General features: G+C 44.2%; 2 protein-coding genes across 7 annotated transcripts; both read right to left on the minus strand.

The window, feature by feature from the left end:
• Positions 1 to 663: 663 nt before the first annotated feature.
• On the minus strand, positions 664 to 21510 carry spen (spen family transcriptional repressor). Of its 4 annotated transcripts, none has more exons than XM_049753060.2 (15): positions 21103 to 21510; positions 19141 to 19461; positions 14487 to 15092; positions 12069 to 12226; positions 11772 to 11972; positions 11551 to 11702; positions 11321 to 11446; positions 11143 to 11256; positions 10963 to 11076; positions 10790 to 10890; positions 3253 to 10714; positions 2862 to 3158; positions 2453 to 2647; positions 2223 to 2381; positions 664 to 2084 (listed from the first exon to the last, which is right to left on the minus strand). In XM_049753060.2, the coding sequence occupies exons 1-15, from the start codon at positions 21183 to 21185 to the stop codon at positions 1953 to 1955; spliced, it is 10221 nt and encodes a 3406-aa protein (XP_049609017.1). In that variant the 5' UTR covers positions 21186 to 21510; the 3' UTR covers positions 664 to 1952. The 4 variants fall into 4 exon arrangements, with proteins under 4 accessions (XP_049609017.1, XP_068505777.1, XP_068505778.1 ...); XM_068649676.1 differs by lacking the exon at positions 21103 to 21510 and adding an exon at positions 20259 to 21082; XM_068649677.1 differs by lacking the exons at positions 19141 to 19461; positions 21103 to 21510 and adding an exon at positions 17315 to 19139.
• Positions 21511 to 23720: 2210 nt separating this feature from the next.
• tmem82 (transmembrane protein 82) lies at positions 23721 to 26059 on the minus strand. 3 transcript variants are annotated; one of them, XR_007488239.2, is made up of 6 exons: positions 25640 to 26059; positions 25267 to 25580; positions 24758 to 25178; positions 24308 to 24498; positions 24156 to 24234; positions 23721 to 24054 (listed from the first exon to the last, which is right to left on the minus strand). XR_007488239.2 is itself a non-coding variant. In XM_049753063.2 (6 exons), exons 1-6 carry the CDS (start codon positions 25728 to 25730, stop codon positions 24229 to 24231), a joined length of 951 nt encoding a protein of 316 aa, XP_049609020.1. In that variant the 5' UTR covers positions 25731 to 25779; the 3' UTR covers positions 23721 to 24228. The 3 variants fall into 3 exon arrangements, 2 of the variants coding, with proteins under 2 accessions (XP_049609020.1, XP_049609018.1); XM_049753063.2 differs by having other exon boundaries at positions 23721 to 24234; positions 25267 to 25432; positions 25505 to 25580; positions 25640 to 25779; XM_049753061.2 differs by having other exon boundaries at positions 23721 to 24234.
• Between the last annotated feature and the right edge of the window lie 73 nt (positions 26060 to 26132).

A 26132-nucleotide genomic window follows, 5' to 3' on the forward strand; every position in this document is an offset into this window, starting at 1 on the left:
GCAATATTAATCATCATGTTTAGACTAGTCATGGTCATGGAACAGATTGTAAAAACGTTTTCGACTGACTTTTTGGTCGAAAATATTGATCAATTGTGGGCTTGTGAATCCCTTTAAGCCTTTTGTGATGCGGCCTACACAGGTAAACTTCACTTCCGCCTTTCACCTGGATGGACGGATTTCTTTTCAAACTGGGCTGAAATAATAATTTTAACTGACGTATACAAGAATATGATTACTAAAACAGTAGAGCCTTCTTGCTGTTGTTGAAAAACAAATCCAAAAGGAGGGTTAAGACAATATAAGAAAATAAACCCGCCATATTTTAGGCAATTTACAAATCGTACGCAATTTAGTCACAGAATTACTAATTGGATTATTTCACTAACCTGCGAGTGGCCCGTTGCGAAGTGCACATGTAGTTCCCACGTTCAAATGACGTTTTTGCAGCCTTCATACTGGGAGCTACTGACCTCTTTTGACCACTATGTGAACTGCAGGCACTTGCTGGACCGATCCATCTTTCGTCCTTCTCGTCTGAGTGAAGCCTCGATGACCTCTGGAAAACGGAAGATACGTCTCAATTAACAACATGAATTATGATTTTTTTTAATATGGGGTGAAACGCCACATTGGCCTGGGCAAAAATATAACAAAAGAAAATTCAGAGTCATGGACCATTTAATGATCTTCAGAAGTTAAACAACAAAATTATTTTACAGTTAAAAATGTCCTCATGGAGGAGCAGCAAAATACACCCAAATTAAGACAGTTTTGTATCAATCACTGTTTTTTTTCTTCTTCTATTTTATCAAAACATGGTAAGTGCCTTCAACATAACAATGACAGTATTGAGCTTGCAGTCATCAAACAAGACTGACAAGCGTGATTTACTTTCAGCATCGGTTTCACACAAGAGTCCCTTTCCTCAGACGACAACTACACGGAGAAATATGAGCGGACACGGAGGACACATGGAATTATTTACAGCTTTGCTTTCGAAAGACAAATCCACAGGGGACGGACAAGAAACACATCCAATAGCGGCATGATGGCAAGTTCAAGTCACATTCGTTGCACATCTGTCAGCTTGGGGCAGTTGAGGGACCAAATCAGCAGCGCACAAAAAAAAAAACAAAGTTGAAATAAAAATTCCCAACATTTATCCACAAAAAGGAATAAAAATACAAAGTTATATATTAAAATAGATTATGAGTACTTCTTCTTTTGTTTAATGTAAAGCACAACATTTTGGCACGGAAATAAAATGTTTAAAAAAAAAACTGGTTGGTGTCAAATGTTGGAAGAACACTGAAAACATTTGAGGATCCATCTGTAAAATAATAATCATAAATTCACTTGGTCTCTCCACATTGCATCAGTCTTGAACTATGTAGTATCATATTTACAGTTGCACAATGGCCCACAAGGGATGCTGCAAACTAAATTAAGACTGTAAACTGTACAACTCTCAAGTTGGAGCACGGAGCAAAAGCAGCGGACTAAAATGATTCTTGATGTCTGGGTTATACTCTAATATCAATCAGTTTACACTCAAATCTGTACAGACTTCACATTTCTTTTTCTTATACATAGTGCAATGACTCCTCACGTCTCTCTTAAAAACAAAATCACAATCATTTGATGAAGAGGAATAAAAAAAGAAAAGAAAAAAAAGCATCAAGAATCTCCAAAAGGCTGAGTCCGCAGCCTCCAAAAACATGGCAACATTGAAATATTCAAGCAGAAATGCTTTTAGAAAAGTCCCGTACCTCAAAAGTAACATTTTTGGACTTCAACACCATTGAGTAAATTAAGGACTTGGTGAAGTGAACCAAAAAAAAACCCACTTTGCTTTAAATGCTTAATTGAGATTTTCATTACAAAATGAGGCAATTCCAGTTTGCAAAAAACAGCTGGTGTTGGCTTTGCTTTAGAAAAAAATCAATCAATCAAACGGAGGCAATGACGATCATGAGGTGAGGTGAAATAGTGGAGATGCTGTTTAGAAGGTCTGGGGCCAAGCGGGACAGATGGCTCTCAGAGAAGTCACAAGGTGGGAAAATCTGCACCACGTAGGCGGGCTGCAAATACAAACGTCACCACGTTAAGAGGGAGAAACTCAAACAAGTATACGGAGCCAAGGCAGCACATTAAGAATCAATCAAAGTAAGTCGTTGGGAATTCCAGGTCAACGTTCGACTTGAAAGGGTCAAACAGACCTGATTGGAACCAGGATTGGGCACATTGATGATGCCAGCTGCCTGCTTGGCCTGCAGGTAGGTAATGAAGCCACTTTTCAAGGCTTGCGTTTGATTTAGGACATCATCTTGGTCTCGTCCGCACGGCAGCGCCAGGAGTAGGCAGTAATCATTCTCCACCTGTCATTGATGAGATACGGACTGTCATTTTTATTCATCCCGGATGGATATTTGAACCCAAAGGTACTTACAGTCATTCGTCGCGCCACGCTGTCAAGCTGAGACACTTCCAGCCTCATCCTCTGAACGATGCGAAGAAGAGGTCCTCCTTCTAGCGGCGGCAGTGAGCACTGAGCCAATAAAGTGTTGCCTGAAACAAAGTGCAGCTGGACAGCGGCTTGCTCGTTCTTCAGCGCCAGAAGACCTTGCCACATGATGGGATATTTCTGGACAAAAAGAAAAAAACATTTGATGAGGCCGGCCGGGAATTGAGAATGTTTATTCGAGCCTAAAATTCCATTACGAGTATTAAAACGGAACATTTTTGCTCATGAATTAAAAGAAACAAATCTGCTACTATTTTGTTCGATAGGCTTTTAACTGCTGATTGAACCATTTCTTTGATAATAAAAGACTGTGGAGCGTGTGTAGAAGTCCCACCGTCAAAAGCTGCACCATGTCACTGGAGCGCTGTCCCGAATGATCCGACTTGGCATCAGGCCGTGGCTGAAATGAAGTTGACGTGGGTGCCGCAGGCAGAGGTGTTGTCAAGAAAGCTGGAGGGCATTTTTGATCAGCCTTGTGATTCAGACCCAATGGCGACTGGTAGGAGGGAGAGACGCCCTCTCTTGGTATTCGAGAGATGTTAGAAGAGGTAGAATGGCGAAGGTGTGGACTCTCAGGCTTGAGAGACTGAGGCATTTTACAAAGGTGACCCAGTTCAGGTTCTGGGGGAATCTGGTAAGTTGGAGGATAAAAAAAAATCAGTATGCATGGATTCTTGTGGTGGTGGTATACAGAATGCTGTCATCAATGAAATCATTTTATTTACCTGTGAAGATGTACTGCGTCCCGATGAAGGATGTCCACTTAACTGGGGAGGAAAGACCCTTGAGTCGCGATAGACTGAAAATGGGGCCACGCCTCCAGTATGAGCTAGTTGGATGCCATGAGGGTGAGGAGACACCATGATAGGGCTGGATGTGTGAACTGCCCTGATTCTGCTTTCACTACTTGGTGAATGGATCACCTGTCCTTCCAGTGCCTTGTAGGATTCTTTTCCCGAAAGTTCAGGGTTCTTCCTCACAGAGATGTTAGCCGTTCCGTTCTCCGAGTTGTGGGTCAATCTCGTTTCCCCGGTGGCCTGCTCTCCCAACTGTTGATGCGAGAGCATGCTCTGGTGCACGCCTCTGTACTGGTCCAGATTTGTATGGAGTCCTCCGCGATCGTTGTGAAGCAACATGACATCTGATTGAAGCTGCGGTAAAGAGGATCTACTAAGGGCTTGGTTGAAAGGTCTGTGCTCCTCGTCAGTTGCGCTGCTGACGGAACCACCGCTGGACAACGATCCCTGGCTCGTGGAATGAGACTGCCTGATGATGCCCAAGTGTTGTACTGGCCCCGGCAGAGGAGAAGACAGAGAGCTACTCCGTCTTCCATAGCTGATCGTAGACATGGGTGAAGCGTTCATCCTTGCTTCGTGCGTCATCGACTGAGGTTGGATGATGACCGAAGACTGTTCCGAGTGCGGGTGATGCATAGCGGCATTGAAATTTGATCTGGAGGACAAGCCGTGAGGCATGACCACTGAGGTTCCTACGGGCGAATTGCTCGCGGGACTCGCTTTGACAAGTCGTGAAGGGGAGAGAACGGCCGGTTGTGAGGACTGGGAGTCGGGTTTTGGTTGCAGAGCAGCGCGATCGGTCGGCGTGCCGGGATTGGAGCTTATGCAAGATCCAGATAATGAGGGGTGATGAGGGCTCTTGATAGGACTGAGGTTGGACTGTTGAACTGATTTGGGGGGTATGACGTCCATTCCCAGTCTCTTGCCATGCTGCTGTTGGATCACAGCTTGGTTGTACATTAAGACTTGAGGGGTCGAGACTGGCTGTTGATACATCTTGACCACACTTCCTTGTGATGCAGTATGATATAAAACTTCAGGTTTTTCGCATTCTCGGCTATCCTGCTTGGTGCTGGAAATGACAGGTTGAGAGTTGTAAGATTGGCTGGTCAGGAGAACCCCTGTGTGCCCGTAAGAAGATGGAGTTAAGGGTGCTTCGGAGCAAGGAAACTGGGATAAAGGAATTATCGGGTCTTGCTTTGTCTGAGATTTGGGAAGAACTTGTTGAAAGTCGATGTCCCCAGCACTGGCTTGCGGAATTTGACTTATTTTGGCTCTCATTCGGTGGGGCCCTTCTGTTTTTTGACCTGAATAACTCAGGACAACGACACCTTCGGATGTATTCACTCGAAGACCGGGAACAGAATGTGAAGTGCTCTCGACAACAGAGCGTCCTCTGGTTTCGTCTTCGGCAATATCAAGGCCATGGTATTGATGGTTTTCAGAGGAATTTGATTTGAATTTTGGTTTGGCCAAAGAAGGACACATGTTTCTGCTGCTAAGGGAAATCCGCGGTGTCTCGTCTGTATCGTAAGGTATTGGAATGCGACTTATAACTGAGGTAACGGGAGAAATGACAGTATGGTGGGCGTTCTCACATTTTGGCGGGGACTCTGCCAGTGGTTTACATTTGTGATGTATAGACTGAGGGCGTAAAGACAATTTATCTTCCACATGCCTTGGACCCATCGCAAACGAGGTCTTTTCCATTTCTGGCGTCTGTAAATGATCGGACATAGTCGTTGTCACCATAGTGGTGGGAATCGAATTGCTGTTTGATGCAGACACGTATTTTGGTTCCATTAGGATCTTTCTTAATGTACTGGAACTTGGATGGAGATCAGAGGCCTTCGTATCTGGAGGCATTGGGGGATTGATAGAAGGGGGTCCGAGCGAAGTTGATACAGGGACCGTAGACGTTACCACTGTTACATGACTCGGAGGGCTAACAAAGATTCGACTTTCTTCCGTTCTCTGAGGCCAGTTTGGCAAAAGTTTAGCTGGTCGTAATAAAGGTATACCAGACTGGGATACAAGTGGTACACGGGCGGCTGAAGGAGTAAGACTCGAGGGAGATGATTCTGTTGCTTGCGAATGTTTTTTCCCATTGGAGATGATTCTTGAATCTGAATGAAAAGCCGATTCTTTCGGTACAGGCTGTTCAACTTCTGGTTGTTCTGCCTCTTTAGGTGTGCCCAAAGTTGTTGAGCTTGTAACGTCGTGCCTACAGGTAGCAACAGCAGTTACCACCGATCCCACGATGGTGGTCCCTGTTGTAATGACTGCTGCTTTGGAGTTTATAATTTCAGGATCCTCCGGGATCGATCCGGGTAGTTTGAAAGGGGAGGGCTCTGGACGGACGTCATTCTTCTTATTTATGGCACATTTACGACTTCTTGACTTTTTCTGAGGTTTGGGTTTCACTTTGCCTAGTTTCTTGGGTGTATTGGTAACCTCAGTCATTTTGGATTCTGTTCCTAGACCCTTTGGACTTGATATCAAAACACCATCATCCGAATCTGCAGGAAGAACACTATTGACCGTTTCAGATGCCATGTTCTCATTGGTGGGAACGGACACCAACGAATCAGGAGTGGGAATCAGAGCACCGAAAGCGGGAGGAGCAGTGAATCCTTCTGGATCTGCACACGCATCTTCAGCTGTGATGGAATCAATAGCAGCTGCAAGTTCTGTTTCACTTGATGGGTTCGCCCGCTTTTCCTCTTCGACTTCGGTTTGCGAGTGTGACGCTACAGGAGGTAATGTGGGCGCTTGGCCTGTAGGTGGCTCCTTATACGACCGAGGATGTTGCTCCGTAAGTTTGGCGATATGTTCGACTGCCTGCTCAAGTTCCATTTGATGTGCGAGAAGAACCGCAGCTGGGTGCACAGGAAGCTGTGGCTCAGATCCAACATCTTCATTTTTCACATCAAGTGCCTTTGATTCTTTAGGAGGGCATATTGAGATTGATTCTTCCGCCCTAACGAGAGTCTTGGTTTTCTTTATGCTGACTGGAAATGACTCCGGGTCATTTCTTTCAGACCGAAGCAAACCTTTTACATCGTCGACACTTACACGGATTTCAAGATTCCTCAAGGTGTGGGACTTATCTTCAGTGAAATTCTTGGTGTTTCGCTTGAACCTTTGTTTTTTCATTTTGACACTGTCTTCAGCCACTTTGCCCTTTGGAAGAGTTACACCTAGGTTCTCCAAATCCCCATCAGTCGATGGAAGCGCGGTGTCTTGCTCCTTTCTGTGTATTTGCGAGTTTGTGTCTGATGACTTTGAATCAGCTTTGGATTTGAGCTCTGATTCATCACAACTTGCCATGTCTATGAGTTCAAATTGAACTCGAGCGTCCTCAGACTGTTTGTCGAGTCGGCTTCCTTTTTTGTCCGCTGGTGTCGAGACAGTCGGAGGTGTTTGCTGCACCTTTTTAGCCGAGCGCCATTCCTCAGATGATTTTATAACTTCCACTGGGGTTGAGGTATCTCCGACCTCGGCGTTAACATCCATTGTTTTCTGAACGTCCCCTTTTGCCGGCAATACATGATCAACTCGTTTGATACCTCGTTTTGGCGGGCGCCCTCGTCTGGGGTTGGTGGATGGAATTTGAACGTCTTGCTGAATGAGTTCTTTATCTGGAGCACGTTTGCGCATTGTTCGTGATGGCTCCACCGGCTCTTTGCTAGACTGCTCTCCTTCACGTTTGGTGGCGTAGACCGATCGGACGTTCCTTCGACGTGTTCTGCGATGAACCAAACCAGACTCAAGGTCCTGTTCAGAATTTGATGCATGAATCGGGGACTCCATTGTGCACTCCGACGATTCTTTCGGCGCATCTGCTGGCGGCGATGAGCCTCTTTTGAGTTTTTCTTTATCAATACGCTCACTTTTCCGCGTCGCAGGTTTATCTTTCGCATTTTTCGTAGCCTGCGAAGCACGTAATATAGCGTGTGGCTTTGTTTTTTTATTCTTGGGTTGTCTTCGGTTAGGTACTGGCTTGTTTTCAACTTGTAGCTCCGGCATACATATTTCATGGACTATCTCTGGTCTCTTTAAATCCTCCGAATGCTGTATTTTCTGAACTTGTGCCTTGCAGTCACGTTCATCTTTTACCTTTGTGTATTCAGAGCATGTGAGCTCTGTATTCTCCTGTTCAAAACTAAGGCCAGAACTGGATGGCGTCGGGGCCTGGTCTTCCACGGGACACTTGTGCTCTAATGGTAAGTTGTCATCAATTTCTGCTTTGGGCTCATGAACCACTATTTTTGCTTCCACTTCATTTTCTATCTCTGAGAGGAGAGGTGGAGGGCTTTTATTTGGTTTAGGGGTTGTAGGTTTCAGGTCTTTCAAAAGAGGAGGCGAGGGAGAGACCTCACCATACGTCTCCACACCGTCGCCTTGTTTAGTTGACACGCGTTTATCTATGGGCAGTGATAAAATATTTTCTCTTTCGGGTGACGACATTTCTTTTAGGCATGGAGCGACTGAGGTAGCAGATATGGTGGGATGAGGGCCGCTTGATTTTTCATCAACCTTCAATCGTGTGGTAGCCATTTCGTCAGACAGCTCATCGTCACAACCCGGGACGTAATTATGTTTTATCTCCACCACAACTGAATCCATCTCAGGATCAAGAGAACAAATGTCTTTGTCTTTTTGTTGCTGTAGCTCCAAAAAACGACTGTGGAAAAGCACGATGGGCTCTGTTGGGACATCACCATCTTCACATTCTGTCTGTCCTTCTGGATCACTTGGCTGAGCGAGATTTCGGTCAAGCGCTATTTCAGAATGCTGGTCTTTACGTTCAAGGTGCTGCAAACGGCGAGAATCCTGTTCGAAGATTGAGCTATGAAGGAAACGGGAGGCAAACAGTTCCTGACGTTCTTGGTCGTGAGGTTTAAGATCCTCTTTTTTACTGTGTAGATTTTCAGCAGAGTTGGTACGGATCTTCTTCTTCTTCATATACCAAGAAGGAATTGGTCGGGGGGCGAGTTCGACCTTGTTTTTATCTGTGCAGCTGTGTGTGCTCGGGAAGCAAGAAGGAAGAAAGGACCAGTTGTCTTCCCGGGAAGAGTAAAGCGTCTTGGCTCTTTCCAGAAGTGCCTTCGTATCGGGGGTTATGGTTTTGTCGAGAGCGAATGAGTAAAATTTATTCTTTTCCAATGAACCGGCGAGTTTCAGATCTGTCATCCTCTCGTCATGTTCCCGCAGGATATAAGACAAGGAACTACCGGGCTTGTGAGAGATGTGTTTTCTTTCGCCGTCATCATCAGAATCAGATTGTACTTCTCCTGGTTCCAAATCCTGGCCTTGACATTTACTTTCACGTTGGAAAGTCAATTCCATTTTTGGTGACTCAGAGGAAAGCCTTCCTAGCCAACTGCACGTAAATTCCTCATTGCCTACGAGAAACGACGGCTTGAGCTTTTCCTGCTCACTTTCAGGTGTTTGTAAATTTCTGGCTTTCGGGTCCGTAGTACTTTTCAATGCCTGTGGAAAACGTTCTTTTGCCAGAGGTGATTTTGTTAGCGTGTTTACGACTGACGTGGAAATATGGGTGGTTTCTTCTTCCTTTAAAGAAACTGTCGAGGGTGTTACATGGTGAAAAATAGCATCGTTCAATTTTGGACAAGTTACAAACTTTTGCTCTCTTTTAGAGTCCATTTTGTTTCTTTTACACAAAGAGAAGTCATCATTGTTTACGTCCTGGTTTGGTTTTTTAATGTCTTGCAAGGCAAAATCCATTGCCAAGTCTTGAGTTTCATCACGAGGTGAGTTATCGCTCTTATCAAGATCACCAAGTTTGCCTCGCAACCATCGACTCGGTTCACTTTTGTGTTTTGTAAAGGTATTTGTCTGGACAAAGCGCACAAAGGGTTCCTCATCTTCTGTCTCTCTACTTTGGTCCTTGTCACATAAAACGTCTCTCTGTTCTTTGATTTCATTTTCAAAATCAAGGCTGCCATCGCTTGATGTCTTTGTGTGATTGGAGCTATTTTCGCTTTTTGAGCCCGCTAATGTTGGCTTTAGCATGGAAGAGTCTAATTGCTCTGAAGATTCATCTGGCAGTGCTTGCTGAAGGGGAAGGCTTACGGAGTTGCTTTCCGAGTCCTGGCCCTCGTTCGGACTGTTAAGTGAAAATATCCGCACCGGTTTATCCTTGTGATGCTCCCTTTTTTGCACATTTTTTATGAAAACATTCTTATGGAACTCAGAGTCCTTCGTATTCCAAGGCTTATGAAGAATAGATCTACCAAGATTGTCTTCACTCATTCTCCTGTGATGATCATTTTTGCCACAGTCTTCAAAACGCCTTTTTCTTGCGGCCAAGCGATCAAAATCCATTGAGACGCCACTATCGAAAGCAATTTCAGATTTGCCATGTTTTTTCGACTTCACTTTGACATCCATGTCAAGATGTTCCACTAAATGATGCATGTTTTTATCTCTGGAGGCCTTTCCTTTTGATGACTCTGTGCGGAACAGAGGACTTTGGTCTGCTGAAGGTGATACCAGTCTAGGACTGTCATTCCCTCCCCTTGCTATTTGTTTTTCATGCGTGATCAGTTTTCCTTCTTCTTCTTTCACACGCGTTAACTGCACCACACAGGGCAGAAGATCCAACTTTCCTCGATTGGAGTTATCTTTCAGGATTTTCCCGTTTTTACTTTGAAGGGAAGACTCTGGGCTGATGTCTCGATCAGGTACTGGCTCAGCGTTACATGTCTGGCTGATCGGTGAAGATACTTTGAGCTTCTTAAGTCGCTGTCTCTCAATTTTATCCTTATCTCCGCGATCGTTACGTCCGGCCCGTTTCTCCTTTTCGACCAAATGGAGCTTTTCGATTTCACAAACACCCTTGTCGAATTTATTGGTTTTATTATACCGTTCCGGGCGAAGTTTTTCAAATCTGGGAGGGGAAACTGAACTGCAGCTGCCACTTCTTTCAGAAGACGGGCAACATATTCGCCGGTCGGGGTCACTCGCTATCCTTTCGGAGATGGACGAGGACGCTATGGGGGTCGGAGGGTGACGTGAGGCAACCAGACTTGGGCTTTGGCTTTGCTCAATGGTTCTCCTCCCATGGTCACGTCCACGATCCGTCTCAAAGCGCTCCCTCTCCCTCTCGCGTTCCCGTTGCAAATAACTGTATTTCCGAATATCCTGCTCGTAAGGATCGGCTCGGTATTCTCGATATTCCCGGGTGTCTTCGTAGTAGGGCGTTTCATAGTAATCTCCTTGATACGGATCCCATTCGGCGTAGAACTCACGACTTCTGCTCGAGTATTTACGCCGAGGATCTTCCGTATACGTTCCTGGCGTGCGTACGTTTTCATAATACTGTCTCTCCACTTGAAACTCGTATTGGGAACGTCGATCATCCCTGCCGAGACAAATGAAAATATTGCAAATGACGAGGATTGTCCTCATTTAAGTTGAGATATGAAAGACAACAAACCTTCTTTCAGATAGAATGTCGTAGAAATCTCGAATATCCTGTCCAGATGCTTGCATTGAACGATAGAAAGCCATCTGACTCTCCTGATTGGCAAAGTCCACCTGTTAGAAAAAAGAGAGGTTTCAATTCATTTTATTTTTTACAGCTAATCCAAGAAATTGGAGGAGGCTTACCTTTATTTTCGAGCCCCCTATCTTCCATCCCTTTGTGTCCTTTACCGCGGCCTGAGCATATTCAATGTTGTTGTACAAGATAAGAGCCATTCCTTTCATTCTGTCAAATACAACCTGCAGAAGACAAAAAGTGACAAAATGATGAAATCCACCAAAGTCCAGTTCTATACGTCCACCTACCTTGACAACATGTCCGTAGCGGCAGAAGTGTCGGGTAAGAAACTGTTCCGTTGTGTTTGATGCTAATCCATCCAGCCAAACGCAAGTTGTAGGCATACTCTTTCCGAAGCCCAGCTACAAAATAAAAAGCTTTTTCAAATATCCATATCCGAGACCTGGTGATGAATTGTATTCTTACTTTGAGTCTGTTGTTTCCAAGGTACTCCCCATCCATCTTCTTTATGGCTTTGCACACACTTGCAATGTCACAGTATTGCAGAAAGGCATATTGCGGGGCTCCGTTCACTTTCTTGATGTCGATATCCTTCATGGGTGTTACGAAATAAAACAATCCTGTTAGTATGCATAGTCGTGTCAAACCTGGTGCAAAGTTCAAGCTGTTTTTAAAACAAAAAAAAAAAAACATACAACAATCTCTCCAAAGCGTTGAAAGATGCTGAGAAGATCATGATATGTGGTCGTCTTTTCCAAGTTTCCAATGAATAATGTCCTCGTAGCCTTCGGATGAAACTCGTCTATCCTTTCGTCCAAGGGCCGGAATTCATTCTCACTCTCAGTCTCTGGAAATGTTTATTTCTCGTTAGTTGTGGTATTTCATCAATAAATTGCACTCAAGATCATCAACATACCAGGACCGTTCCAGGCAGTGACATCAATTTGCATTCCAAAAAAAAGCTTCCCCTTTGACGCTCCCAGAGCTTTTTCTTGGTCTTCTTGCTGCCGGAAAAAGACAAGTCCATAGCGCTCCTCTGAAGCTCCGTGAATTTGTACAGATGTGACTTTTCCATGTTTTTTAAACTCATGAAACAAACCGTCTTTAAGACTTGTATCTGGAGTGAACAAAGTGAACAAAGTGTACCTTTAAGCATATGTAGTGGGGGGAAAAAAAAGTTTTGGGTTTGAACTGAAAGGCAACAGCAACTCACCTGTGGAGCGTACAGGAAGATTTTGGACCTTGATGCCGAAGCTTTTACGTGGTTCCTCCTTGTCGAGGGATGATAACGGAAGTGCTGATGGTGCTGGAACAGCAGCTGACTGCACGGAGCGAGTCGGCGACTCATCGCTTGAACTACTGCTGGAATCGCTGGGATAAAAACAAAATATCGTAGGAACATAGTCTTTGCTGAATTGTAACAACCTTCGCTTTGCCCATCAAACAATGTTGATTTGTTTACTGTTGCTGTGTGACAAAAACCGTGACATTTTTTTGTTTTACGCCAAACAATTTCATAAAAACATACAATTTCAAGTATTTCAAATCCAAAGCATCTCACGTTAAACATTTTCCTCTAGTCAAGTTTCCTTCAAAGCAGGGGTTGTCTATCGGTGGTCCGCGGCCCTCTAGTGGTCTGTGGCGGTATTCCAAGTGGTCCGCGAAATTGGAAAATAATTATAACATTTTTAAAATTAAAATGTTTATTTAGACTTGATTTATTTTCCAGCTAATTTGGTGAATAATTTACCTATCCAAATTGTGTCAAATGGAGTCAAGATTCCCAAAATAGATGCAAAAAAATATCCTGTATAGGTCTGTCCTCCTTCGATAAAAAAAATAAAATAATATTCTGCCAAAGCAGTGGTCTTTGAGTTGCTTTTTGGTTATAATGGTGGCCAAAACCAGTTGAAAAGCCCTGCTTCAAAGGACAAGATGTTTTTTTTCAATCGCATTCAAGGTACTTTATCATATTTTTCATCTATAACTCAGGTGCAAATGAAGGCATTGCAATATAACTGCAGAAAAAAATTCATACGTCAACTGTGATGCATAAAAAACAAGGTTCTCCCATTTCTCTCATGCTCATTTCCACAAATCTCAGACAGACTGAGAGAGAGCAGATTTTTGTATATAATTCATAGCCTCCACACGCCAAGGAGGAGCAAGCTCAAATTTCATTTCATGGTATACAATGACAATGAGGGCGATTTGTCCGCTGCTCCCAAACGGATAAATACAAGAGTGCGCGTGTTATAAATCATGGCTGCCTGATTTTCCTCAAAGCATCCCTCTGCCACTTTTTTTCCTCCCCTCCCTTCCCTTCCCTTCCCTTTCTCCTTCTGCGCTCAGACACTCCCGGAAGTGCTAGTGACTGACTGACAGAGCTTGGCCTGTGGGAGTGGGCAGGCAGGCAGGCAAGCAGGCAGGCAGGCAGCCAGCCAGCACTGACTAGAAATTTCCAGTTTCAACTGGATCTCACGGTTGATGGTGGGAGGGGAAGGGAGGGGAAGGGAAGGGAAGGGAGGGGAGGGGAGGGGAGGGGGCATTACCACAGAGGTACGCAGTGAGAAAAAGATACAAGACCCGTCCGTCCGTCTCCTGAAAAACCCCCAATAGCACTACCTCATCTGACCACAGGTGTCACTCTAACCCGTTGACAATGTCCATAGAGGCCCATACAGTCATCTGAAATTCTCCCGTCACCTTACCCAAGGATATAGTAGTCCTAACTCGAGGACCACAATGGGGTATACATTTGGTCTAGTCTATTTAGATTAGGACTCTTCCAACCAATTGCGATACGTTAATAACATTTGTTGATGATAATCTCGGATCTGCTCCATGATTAAAATGTCTTCAGTATGTCTGACCACAAAGCCGGAGGAACAGTGAACAACAGACATTTCTTTACCTCCATGGCGGCAAATAAGCAGCATTTCCGACAAGTATCATGCAACACATCAAGCAAGAAGATGAAAAGACGCTGATGCCATGCGCACTGCTACGATATCACGAAATATAGAGTCGTGAAACTGGAACCGCTTTGCAGCAGTGTGATCAATTATGAATGGCAAATAAGCAACTAAATTATTAAGCGTGCAGACAAAAATGATACAACTGCTACACAGTAAGCACACGCACAACTGCTCTCATAATAAAAAATGCCTCAGCCAGAATTTGTTAATATAGGCTCCAACCACAAACAGCACGGGAGAAAAAACATTCATTACAAATAGGGGTCCACTGTAGGGATGGGGGAATGCAGATAGTATCCATATTGGTTCATAGCTGGCCTTATATCGAATACTTGCGACAGCAGTTGATACCAGTACATCGAGCACGGTGTGACTTATTTCTTTCCAATCAACACCTAGTTTCAGGGCAGCTCCCGACTTTATAGCACCACAGCTCCAGTTCCCGAGTCAAGCGCTTCCTTTCAGCAAGCATTTTTCTCCCAAAAGCGCACCCGAGCTTCTACCGAGAGCAGCCAAGCCTTTGACTCAATCGATCTCCACACCCACCGCTTGGAGTTCTCAATTTACAACTCAAACATGGCCACACCACTGTAAACAAAAACCAAGTTTGGCTCTAAGACATGTAAATAAAAAAGAACAAAAGCGTCTCTCACCTGCCACTCGTGCTGCTGCTGGTGCTGCTGACCGAGTCGGAACTGGAGGAGCGGCTGCGAGAGCCCGAGACGCTGTGGGAGCGTGGAGGTCGACCGGCCTGGCTCGCCAGCCTCTGAGGAGAAGGATTTGGCGAATGCGCCGAATGCGGAGAGCGGCTGCGACTGCGTTGAAAGGACCGCTCGCTGTGCCGGGCCCGCTCCTCTCTGTAAAGGTCCCTGTGAACCACGCTGGCCAACGTAAAGGCCTCCCTGGTCCGAGATTCGTAACGAGGCTCCGGTGTCTCAAAGCGACACGGACTCCTGCTGTGGGAGCGGTAGAAGCTAACCCCGCTGGATGTGGAGCCTGCACTCCCCCCTGCGGCGGCCCCCGCCGCTCCGCTTGTTCCGGGGTTGCCGGCGACAGCGCTAACGATGCCGCCGACTCCGGCGGGCAAAGTGGTACCGCTTCCCATGGACGTGCCGGAAGCGTTCCCAGATGAGCTAAGAGTTCTTTCTCTCGAATAATAGTCCGTGTCATAGTGGCGTTGGCGTTCAAAGCTGCTTCCTTGGCGTTCGTGGTGACCATAAGCGCCGTGGTCGTACGGACGCTCACGACTCTCAGCGGTCCTGAGAAAAACAAGAAAGGGAGAAAAATCAACCAAATGTAATACCTTCAGAGTAAGCCAATCTTGTTTTTTCCTCATTTCATCTTGGAAACCTCTCTCAAGGCTTTCTGGGATCACCTTTTTTTGTTTGTTGTGCAGAAAAATTTGAGGTCAGGTCACGAAAATAGGTAAACAGACAGAAGCAAAAGGGATAACAAGTAATACTAGAATTTTCGTAAATATTCATATTATATGTTAATTTGCATTTTACAATGTATTTATACATCTACAGAAGGGCTGCAACTCATGACTATTTTAAAATCGGATTATTTTGTCGATTTATTGAGGAATCAAATTTTTCGGAAACTGGACACTATTTCAAAATTAAAGTGCAGCTCGCTACTGCACAAAACAAATTATTGAGTTGTAATTGGTTCGGTCTGTAAAATGACAGAAAATATGCAAAAATGTTGATGGTTGTTTTCAAAGTCAATGTTTTCTGCAAATGTTTTATTTGGATTTAACACAAATAAAATCAGTCTGAGGACTTCAGAAATATGAGAATATTTGAAATTAAAAGAATCTGAACAATTTTAAATTCAACAAGATCTCCAAACAAGTCATTTGATTAATTTGATCATCGATTGGCTCTCGATTAATCGATTAATCACTGATTGAACCTTTACCCTACAGGCTACCCCATCATTCCTCCTTGCTCTGTTGGATCCAATCTTTTTTTTTTTTTTTTTTTGTCAAGCATGACATTGATCTCATTATGATCAACATATGGTTTTCTGTCTGTCAAAGCACTTGGACATCCAAAAGATGCAGAAGCTGAGCTACTAAGCAGGCGCAGCCAAGCTTGCATCTGGCAAATGTGCAAAGTTGCGGCGCAATTTATTTGTGGGTTCTGAGGTCATACACAAAAGTGGATTGTGTAATGTGAATTTAGACTAACTGTGACAGCTGCTTTTGCATCTTGAAACTATGCGTCTGAAAAGCCACGCCGCTCTGAGTAACCAGGGCGAGGAGATGACTCTTCTGCTCTTAGAAACATTTTTAAAATGCCCGAAACAGAAATAATCACATCGTCTTGACTGTCCAGCAGTGTAATTTGGAAGCTTTTGAATTATGACTTGGAGTCATGCCAAAACATGAAAAACATTGTTACGTCCGTCACAGTTGATGACATCATTGTCTGTTTTTTGAATGCGTGAGCAGAATCGCCCTAAAACAATTTTGACAAAGAACCTATTTAGGTGATCAAATTCAAATTATGAATTTAAAAATCAAGTATGTGAAAACAATCCACATTGAAAATAGACTTATTTGAATGAATTGAAAAAAAAAAAATCAAGTTTGTGAAAACGATCCACATTGAAAATATACTAATTTGATGTTCTGACTAAATTGTGGACTCAAACTCAACGCCAATACAGCATGAGTCATGCCTGCGGGTAATGTCGCATTCCCTGTTTGAATGCATTTCTGACCTATGTGTGTCTTTGTTATTTGAAACTTTAATATTACCCTAACTGATTATTTGTACCCATTTCCCTTACTAAGGACGCATCAATGCTAATTTGTACTAGCTAGTCGGACATTATGTTGGCATTAGGCAAACACACTGGTTAGCATTTGGTTTGCTTGACCGGTTTGATGTTTAAATAAAATATCTTTTGTGTCAGTAAACCTAAATTTGACCCCCACACACACACACACACACAGACACACACTCGAAAAGGTCAAATGGAAGCCCACTTCTTAAAGGCACAGACTTTAAATTTGCTAGGCTATTTTCGATATGTTTTATGCTAACAATTATATATTTTTTTGCATCTAAAAAAAAAATAGTTCCTATATGATGGTCTCGCTACAACCTGGATTTCCATCTACTGCGGACACCGGCAACAATAAACCATGGCTCACTGTCTTTTAATTACACGACTGAATTTGACTTTCCTTGCAATTCCGACTTTTGATTTTTGAAGATAATTGTTGAAAAGACTCAAAACCAATGCAATGCTGAGGCTGCTCTACACAGGTAATCACAGCCAGTGGTCAGGTAAGGAAAAGTTGAAAAGAAAAGGGAGGGGGGGGGATAATAGAAGGGAAGTTAAAGTATACAGAACAGCAGCGAGTGCCGTTAGTGCGAAGATCAGAGAGTCAGCGGTGCAAACTACGGAGGGAGGGTTAGCGAGGACAGCTCAAATACACAGGCAGGGCAGGGCAGGACATACCAACCTTTTGAGAAAGTGGTAACTTGACCTATATTTCCAAATACAATACAGGGAGATAATACGGTTTGGTCAAAAATGATGAGTGGAGGGTGGTTGTGGGGGGAGGGGGCAAAAAAAAAAAAAAAAATGAAGCAACACCATTAATATGAAAAAACGTAATCCTCGTCTTCACGGTGAGAGACCTTAGAGGAACTGGAGTGAAAAATGGGATCCAAGATCAGGAATGCCAAATGCTTGAATGAGTCCTCCAGTCCGTAAATCCATCCAGGCAATGTGTGATTTTTCTTTCTTTACTAAAAAAAAATATCCAAGAGTCCATTTTTAACTCTATTGCGACAGACTTTCCATTCTAGAATTGTCACTTTGCAAATTCCAAAAAGGAGAGACATGAGTCCAATTTAGTCCATTCCGGTCTTACTTAAAAAATGCTGATCGATGGTATTCCGTCTTCTTGCAGTCATAAACTTGCGGTGAGGAGAAAATGGATTGTCATAAATTTGCTTGAGCTGTCTGTCCACGCTTGTCTGCACGCAGTCCACGCACATTTGACCGTCTTTGTGATGTCATCCAAGTCTGATAGTTCCAGAAGGTGGTGGATATTCCACAGGCACATTATCTCCAACAGACAGCAAAAAATTGTCCATTATCAGTCCCCAAAAAAACGTTCCAGCCAGTTCAGGTGACTTGTGGCTTTTGTGATTTTTTTTTTTTTTTTTTTTTGGTCTCCAAGAGGTCTCAAATGGTAAAACTCTGATCTCAGACATAATTCCAAATCAAAAAATTGAAAAGGCGCCAAGAAAGCAACCTTTGTCAGGATAGAATTTCCTTCAAGTGTTAATCCAGAACCGGGATGGGGGGGAGGGGGCATATAGTTCCTGTGTAGTTTATCCGCATGACTCCAGTGTGAATAAATGGAAAATGAGACTCATCCAAACAAAGCGGTCTCGGATTCTACATGGTGTGCTTGATTGTTTGACTATACGGGGCGACAAACGGTGATATAATCCACCAGGCCAGCCATGTAACTCCAGATTAGGAGAGGAATCCCAGTCGCTCTTTAGCTCCCTGCATTTAGCCATCTTCAACATTCCTGGGAAAATGGACCATGTCCAATCTTTACCCTCCACAAACGATATATCCACCCGACAAAGTTGCTTTGATTTCTAAAAAGAACGGAGCTATTTATTTCTTGACGACCTGATACCGCAGACCGAGGGAACGAGGGAGCGAGCGCACTCACGTTAGGCGATACACAACCCTAATTGCCCCTTTTTATTTTTAATCACCCAATCAGGCGCTGAAAAGGATAAGTAACAAATAGATCGATTAAATTACAGTGCAGCGCATTCATGTTTCTGTATTTTCTGAAAAAAAGATTTGTATGTTGGGGGAGAAGTTTAGCCTACTGGAACTAAGAAGCTGATTTTCAAAATAAAATCACTTATAAAAGCAATGTATGATGACTTTTTTTAATGTTTTGCAATCACAGTTTGTGGTATAATTACTTGAAACAATTCTTAATTTTTCGGAGCACATAAATGACTCACTTTTTTTCTGATTGTGCAACAGACCTTGGTCCCCTAACACGCCATGTGTATGCGAATAAGGGGAGGAGGGGAAGTCGACATTTATCAAACACACTACATTTGAGGTGTCATGTCATTGCCTCATGCGAGTACGCCTTCCGTCGCCGATCCATGCGGGAGAGATGACTTTAGTGGGAATCCCTGCACGATTAGATCCCGAATATGCTCGAAAGACGCTTGGAGGTGAGCTGTTGACTAAAAGAGCGCGCTTCGCCCTGTCGTCATAGAAACTGTGTCCACTTACCCGTCTAGTCTCCGTTCATAGCGTCCATCTCTGCTGTGGAGCGATGTGGGGGCGCCATACACGCCACTCCCTGCCGCCCGCGTGAACCCTGATACATCCCGGCCACGAGATCCCAAGGAGAGACTATCGTCCAGTCCCCGCGCGGCACTGGGAATGGTGCCCGGTTCATTGTAATCGGTGCGCAGGTCTCTGTCGCCCATCTTGTTGAGCGCATTGTGAGCCTTCTGAGCACTTTTGATGTCCACAAAATCCACAAATGCCGCAACTCCACCCTCTGAACCCCGTTTAGGTAGGACTTTGACACTCTCCACACGTCCATATCTGTAGGGGGGAAAAATGGATGAGCCAAGTGCAAAGAATATCAAACAAGGCTATCTAAAATCGATGACACACATTGAAAATTTCAATTTCAAGCATTGTCAGAATTGATGTGTGAATAAATGGAATTGAATGGAAAAGCAACAGTCAGCATTGATTGACGTGCACAATTTTCCCATGAAGAGGTTCAGTTTTTTATGTGATGCTTTTTTGGAGCATTTCCATTTTTTGATTTTTCAGTCATCCCTTTGTCAGAGTGCTGGTCGATTTTTGTTTTTTAGAATTTTAAGCATGAGAAGCCCAATTCTCGGCGGTGCTAAATGCTAAAAAAAAATTGCTATGTGGAAAGATTTTGTGTCGACTTCATGGTATGAAAATAACAGGGAATTTCCTTTCGGGATTCAACTCTGAAGAAGCGATAATGGAGATGAAGGCGAGATGGATGGGGGTGTAGGGCACCAAATTTACGGTTGCTGCATTTGCACATTCAAATTAGGACCACCAAAAATTTACGAGTACACAGCGTTGTGGAGAATGACTACATCAATCCAACGTGCATGATTTTTTTTTTTTTTGTGTGTGCCAGAAAAGACTTTTTTTTTTTAAATCAACGCGACATGACTTCAAGTTACACTAGCATCGGTAGCGCCTCAAAAATTGGGGATGTGCAGATTCCCAAACAACGCACAGCTTCCGACGCCATTTTCTCCACTTGCTCACTCATTCTGCCTTCCCCCATCACATCCCATCACATCACATCTCTCTCACGCGGACGCGCGCGCGCGCGCTCACACACTCACCTGCACGCACGCACGCTGCCTTCCTCGGCTCGCTTACAGTTGAACCTCTGCAGCCGCGGAGGGAGGCAGCTTCCTCCTGCGCCATTGTCACAACGAGCACGACGCACGTCAAATCACACGCACGCTCTTAAAGGCTTGGATTTATTTTTTATTTTTTTTTTGCTTGCATTAACTGAGCATTTGGGCGCCTAAGGCAATTATGAGGTGTGCGTGATTTGGACTTATATGGCGACGCGAACGACGGACTGAGAAACGTAGCCGCATATGCGATGGTTTGAGCAGTCTGGCGTTTGGGGGTGGGGGGTGTGAGGGGGTGGGGGTGGGGGGGGGGCTCATATGGACGCAGCTGCGAGGCGGGCTGTGATTTCCTTGACAGCTTGCGAACGAGCGCACGACAATTCAGATTTCCTGGAGATGCATTTGGAAGAAATACATCAAATTTGACACCAGCAACAAAAGCCACGATGATAACCATCGTGGGTGTGTGCGTGTCTGCTTCTCCTTGCTGCAGTGCAATCAAATCCAGCGTGCAAGAAAAAAAAAAAACATACAAAATGTCATTTCAGATGTGCGACTTCTCCCACATATGACTAATGTGTTTAAAAATGTGCACAATTGAGTCATTGAATGAGCATTTTCAGCGACGTTTCAATGTAGTGCAGCGTTCATACAAAGAAGTTGTTTTCCCGCTTTTGTGACAGGTGGACTTGGAAAATGGTGACACTGTCGACATGCAAGCAAATGTGTCGAACATAATGATGATGATGGTGATAATGATTCGAAGGTGGACCTGACAGTACCGATGCGAGAAAAAAAGGAAAACAGTTTTTTTTTTCCCACTCACCGCTTAAAGTGCTCGATGATTTTCTCCTCTCGCACATTTTCGGGTAAATTTCCCACCCATAAATGTCTGGTTTCTCGAACCATGCTGCGAGCTGCTGCTGCTGCTGTCGCCGCTGCTGCTGCTGCTGCTGCTGCTGCTGATGTTGCTGCTGCTGCTGCTGCTGATGTTGCTGCGACTGCTGCTGCTGCTGCGCGACCATACAGATCTCTCTTGCTATGTCAGTAAACAGGAGAAGAGGGGTGCAATGTCAATGCCTCTGACTGCTCGTTGAGCCCTGATGTAAACCATTTGCGTTGCTGTCCCCTGCCTTGCATGCTCGCTTTTGACACTGCACTGTTATAAACCGCGACCTTGCACCTTGCAAACGCGCTGCGGTCGTTTCCGTGACGAGGGGGGGGGAAGTGAAGGGGGTGGGGGCGTCTGTGGCAACACGCGACTGGCGAGAGAAATGAGCGTGGGGTTTCCTAAAAAGAAACAGCGCAAATTTTGGTTTGTAATGAGACGCGCACCGCGCAGGCGTGGCTTTGTGTGTGTGCGTGTGTGAACTACCCCCCCCCCCCCTCTCCTCCTTTCTCCCGTCGCGATCTCACGCGAGTGCGCATGCGTAAGAATAGCCGCCACTCCTGATGCTGCTGCTAGAATAAATTTTACTGACAGAAGGATCTCATTATTACAGCGATTTGATACACCCATACAAAAAGAATCTTGCACGATAAATTAGGATTCTCCTCTGATTGAATGCATGTATAAATAATCAGGAACAGCACACCAATCACCAATATTGGATCAATACACCACTAATGGTCATTTTTTTTAGGCGAAATATTAATAAAAGAAAAATAAAACGATTCTGACGCTCACTTCTGGTCGCCCAGAGGTATTGTTTTCCTTCACGTTCAAGAAATAGGCCAGTGGTGATGTCGTCATCAGCATTTTTTGGGATTGTATCCGTGTCTGTCTTTTGTCAGCATTTTGCTGCTCTGCATTAACTCTAGTTTTCACTTTAACCCTAGCTGAACTTCGTTTGTAGCTAATAAGTAACAAGTCATCAAAGCCCGCGTGCATAGTTCAAAGGTAGCAAAATCTGTACTGATAAGCGTTTTATAAATGTATTTTCCTTTGCGCTCAATATGTGTGATTAAATGTAGGACTTGTGATTGCATCTTGTACTTCACAGTATTTCTAGTGTGGGTAGATTGTATCAACATTGCATACGTTAGTATTCGCGCAGCACAATGTAGATTGAAATTTAAAAGTAATGTAATAATGAAAGAATATGACTTGTGGGAGGGGGAAAAATGTAAACGCCTGCGTTTCGTCGAAGTGCTGTGCTGCTATTTTAAGATTCAGTATCAAGGCAGGACAGCACAATGTATGAGACGAGTAAACTCGACCTGCGCGTGCGCACACTCAACCAATCAGAGAAGTCCACTTTGCCTCAACGAAGACGACCCACCAACGCAGCAGTCGTCAGGCATTTTTTTACTACTTACCGCACTGACGACGGTCGGCGGCGTATGGACTGTCCTCCGTGGCTCTGCCGAATCTCTCCAGTGGTGGAATCGTATCCAATTAAAAGCCAATAAACCTGTGGGAGTACAATTTCAATCATTTAAGTGATTCTCTGACTTGGATTATCACGGAAATGGGAACGACAGGCGTGTCACACTGTCGATCGGGGCTCATACGAAAAAAAGTCTCCCTCGTGGAATAACGTTATATGAAGGGCCAATGTTAAGACACAGTACGGGCGCCTAACGTGGATTTTAATGTAATGTGGATGGATATAAGGTTTGCGAAGCGTCAGGACAATGGACCGTGAATATAAATGAGCACTTCTACACGAAGCGCTAACCTGTGTGTTTTATTTCGACCTAAAAGAGGGAATAATGTCCGTATTGTTTTCAATGCTCAGTGTCATTAAAACAAAGTGAAGCAACGCAGTGTGCCCTTTATCAAACGCCATTTTGTGTGAATTTATAATAAGGGTGTCGTCAGCCATTTTGCCCCCCTTTCTTCCTTGCTGTAGTAAGTGGTGACATAAAACTGTTTTTACCAAATGGCAGGTGCGAGCAAGGATTCTTTTTTTCCCCTTCCTCTCCTCCCAAGGATGTTGTATGTTGTTCCGAGGTACCAGAAGCTTTAACGGCCATTCTGCGTCATTAGTACAGGTGTTTCCAAAATGGCTGTCATGAAAATATTTCAACGTTGAGCTTTGTTATTAAACAGCACAGATTTAAATCTTTTGTCAAGTTTCAATCAGTCTGATGAAGCCGTTTAAAATGCTACACGCTGAGACAAGACATATTGACAAAAGTGGGACAGTACAAAATGTCTTATTTTCATTAAACATGTATCAATTTGGTTAAACAGACTGGTTTCATGAAGGACTACAAATTGTGACGTTTACTGTTGAGAGTCTTTTAAATTCTGAGGATTTGAGTGATTTTAAGTTAAGCAATGTCCAAAGGATTGCTTGCCCATCAAACTAGTAGATTCATTTGCTAATTGATTAGTTATTGATTAATTGTCACACCTTGATTAGCTATAGGGAAGATAATGGCTAATAAGTTGTCTCTGCAAAATATTTTCAACAGGATGAGAAACTCACACACAAAACTATTTAAACATGATGTTGTATTTAGGTACAATTTACATCATCGTAGTTCTTGGTTTAAAAAACATGCAGCATTACAAACACATTATTATAGCTACCACTCAAAAATGTAGTTGTTTCTACTTTATTTAAGAAATGAGTGTCTTTACACAGCTTCTTCTCATTTTAGCCATTTTAGTTTGTTGTAAACTAAGATGAGGCCCTCTGAGGGTAAATCGTCCTGTGATGCAATGTCTGGTTGAAGTTGAAAGAGAACAGCTTTGCCTTAGGTTTGACGGGCAGATGAAACGGCCGAACAAGCCTGTCTGTCTGCTCAAATGGAATCACCAGCCGTCCTTGCCGTTAGTTACAAAAAATGAGTGAAATACCCATCATAAATCACCACGGGTCTGTGACTCTCTTGAACTGACTCCATTTGAGATAGACCCAACAGTACCTCTGTTGCATCCGAGTAGTGCATCCCATTCGGCCAGGGGAATACTTTTCAAAAATCCATTCATTTACGATGTTCATTCCTGGAAAAACATGATTTGAATATAGTGTTTCCCAATCTGTTAATATTAATTGGACAGAGCTGAGATCACTGACCTGCGAAGAAGAGGTTGCATCCAGCAGATCTGTTGTGGGGATCAGACAGGCGGCCTCACCCAGGAAACACAGGAAAATGTGGAGTACATCGGCCCAGCGTCCAACAATCAGCATCAGGACCATCAACGCACCGAGGCGCACCACCACCGAGATCAGGAGCGCCTGGCTAGCCGGCAAATTACGCTGCTCGTCTGCTTAAGAAATTGTAATCAGGCAAAGTAATGACTACACGTGACCTTGCATGTGGAAAAGTTATTTTTTGGTTTGTGACAAAACAGTGCGAGTATGATCAGCGCCATGGAATTTTTCAAATTTGGATATACAGTATCCAAAATGACAGTTTAAATTCACGGAAACATTTTCCAAAACGACGAATATAGACGGATCTGAAACAAATTTAAGCAAGATGTCAATTCGTCCTCCTGATTGCTGCTTAAGCTAATATCTCACCCTGCATGTAAACCACCAGCAGAGCGTAACAGATGGTCAGCGGTGTCCAAAACTTAAGTGCTTCTGTTGCAGACAAGAAGTGTTGGTTGATGATCACCAACGCTGCCACCACAGCCATGACAAAGGCAACCATGAGCGTCCCGCATAACGCCGGGAGCAGCACAGGGCCGCGGCCGTACGTCAGCAGGCTGATGCAAATGCCGCAGTAGTGCTGCGAACTGTGAAGTTTGTACAGCGTCGCCACATGCCGCCGTAACGCCGCCGCCTTCCGGGCTAGCCAACAACTGAGTGCCGCTGCCAGGAGCAAGCACAGCCAGCGATGCAGAGCCCCTTCGTGGAGGAATTGTAGCGTGCAGCTGAGGGCACATCCCAGGGAGAATTGGCTCTGAACCATGAGGTGGTGGAGGGTTTTCAGAGAGTCCTGAATCACACAATTGTACACAAATCATAAAATACATTCCCTCTTGTGCTTAGCAACATCCCGAGGCAACAACAACTTGATGTCTTACAGGTCCTCTTGTCAGCCATCCAGAGGCAGCTCGAAGGCAAAATTCCAGCACCACCAAGGAGGCCACACGAGAACCAACAGCAGCCAACATCCCGGCCACAAAGAGAAAATGAAGCCTCCCCGCTGCTCCACATTTAACCCTCCTCTGACTAGATGCATCTTTGTTACTGCAGGTTGTGGAAGGACAAAATGAACCAAGAGTCCAACTTACGTAAAATTGCAAAATCAAATGTCCGTACCTTTCCTCCTCCTCAACATACAAACGCACTCTGAGAAGGGAGCCGAGCACAGAGATCCCACATGCGCCAACAAGTCCTGGAGGTTACACGTCAAATCAGTTTCACAAACACATCAAAATGTGATTAGAGTCTCACCTTGCAGCAAATGACACAGCAGATTCACGTTCAGCGTCCACCAGCTTGTCAAGTAGGACGTCGGCAGCAGCGACGTGATGAACCAAATCATAGCACTTCAAGAAAACTCATCTCATTTCAATCGTCATACTTTGTGGTTATGTCGCATGGTTTTACAAAAAAAGCTGAAATGTCATTTGAGGTAGTTCAGGGTTAAGCTTTGCCCATCCTGAAGCTTGTTCCAAAGGTCGGGCCACCTGACTCATCGCAGATAACGCCAGCGCGTACGGAAATATTCCAAATCATGGATAGTGATGTCATAAAGTTTCTGCGGGAATGAATGGGGAATTTACAAAACTATTTTTATGTCATGTTTGTTGCTAAAATGTTTGTGTCAAAACGTGTATTTAATCTACTATAATAACTTGACTCAACTTTTCTCAGTATTTCCAATGGAAAGTATCCAAAATGCTTTGGCTTAAGTTCCCATGTAAAGATTCTGGAAATCTTCCAC

The sequence above is a fragment of the Syngnathus scovelli genome, chromosome 2, assembly GCF_024217435.2.
Source record: "Syngnathus scovelli strain Florida chromosome 2, RoL_Ssco_1.2, whole genome shotgun sequence".
Classification (NCBI taxonomy): Eukaryota; Metazoa; Chordata; class Actinopteri; order Syngnathiformes; family Syngnathidae; genus Syngnathus; species Syngnathus scovelli.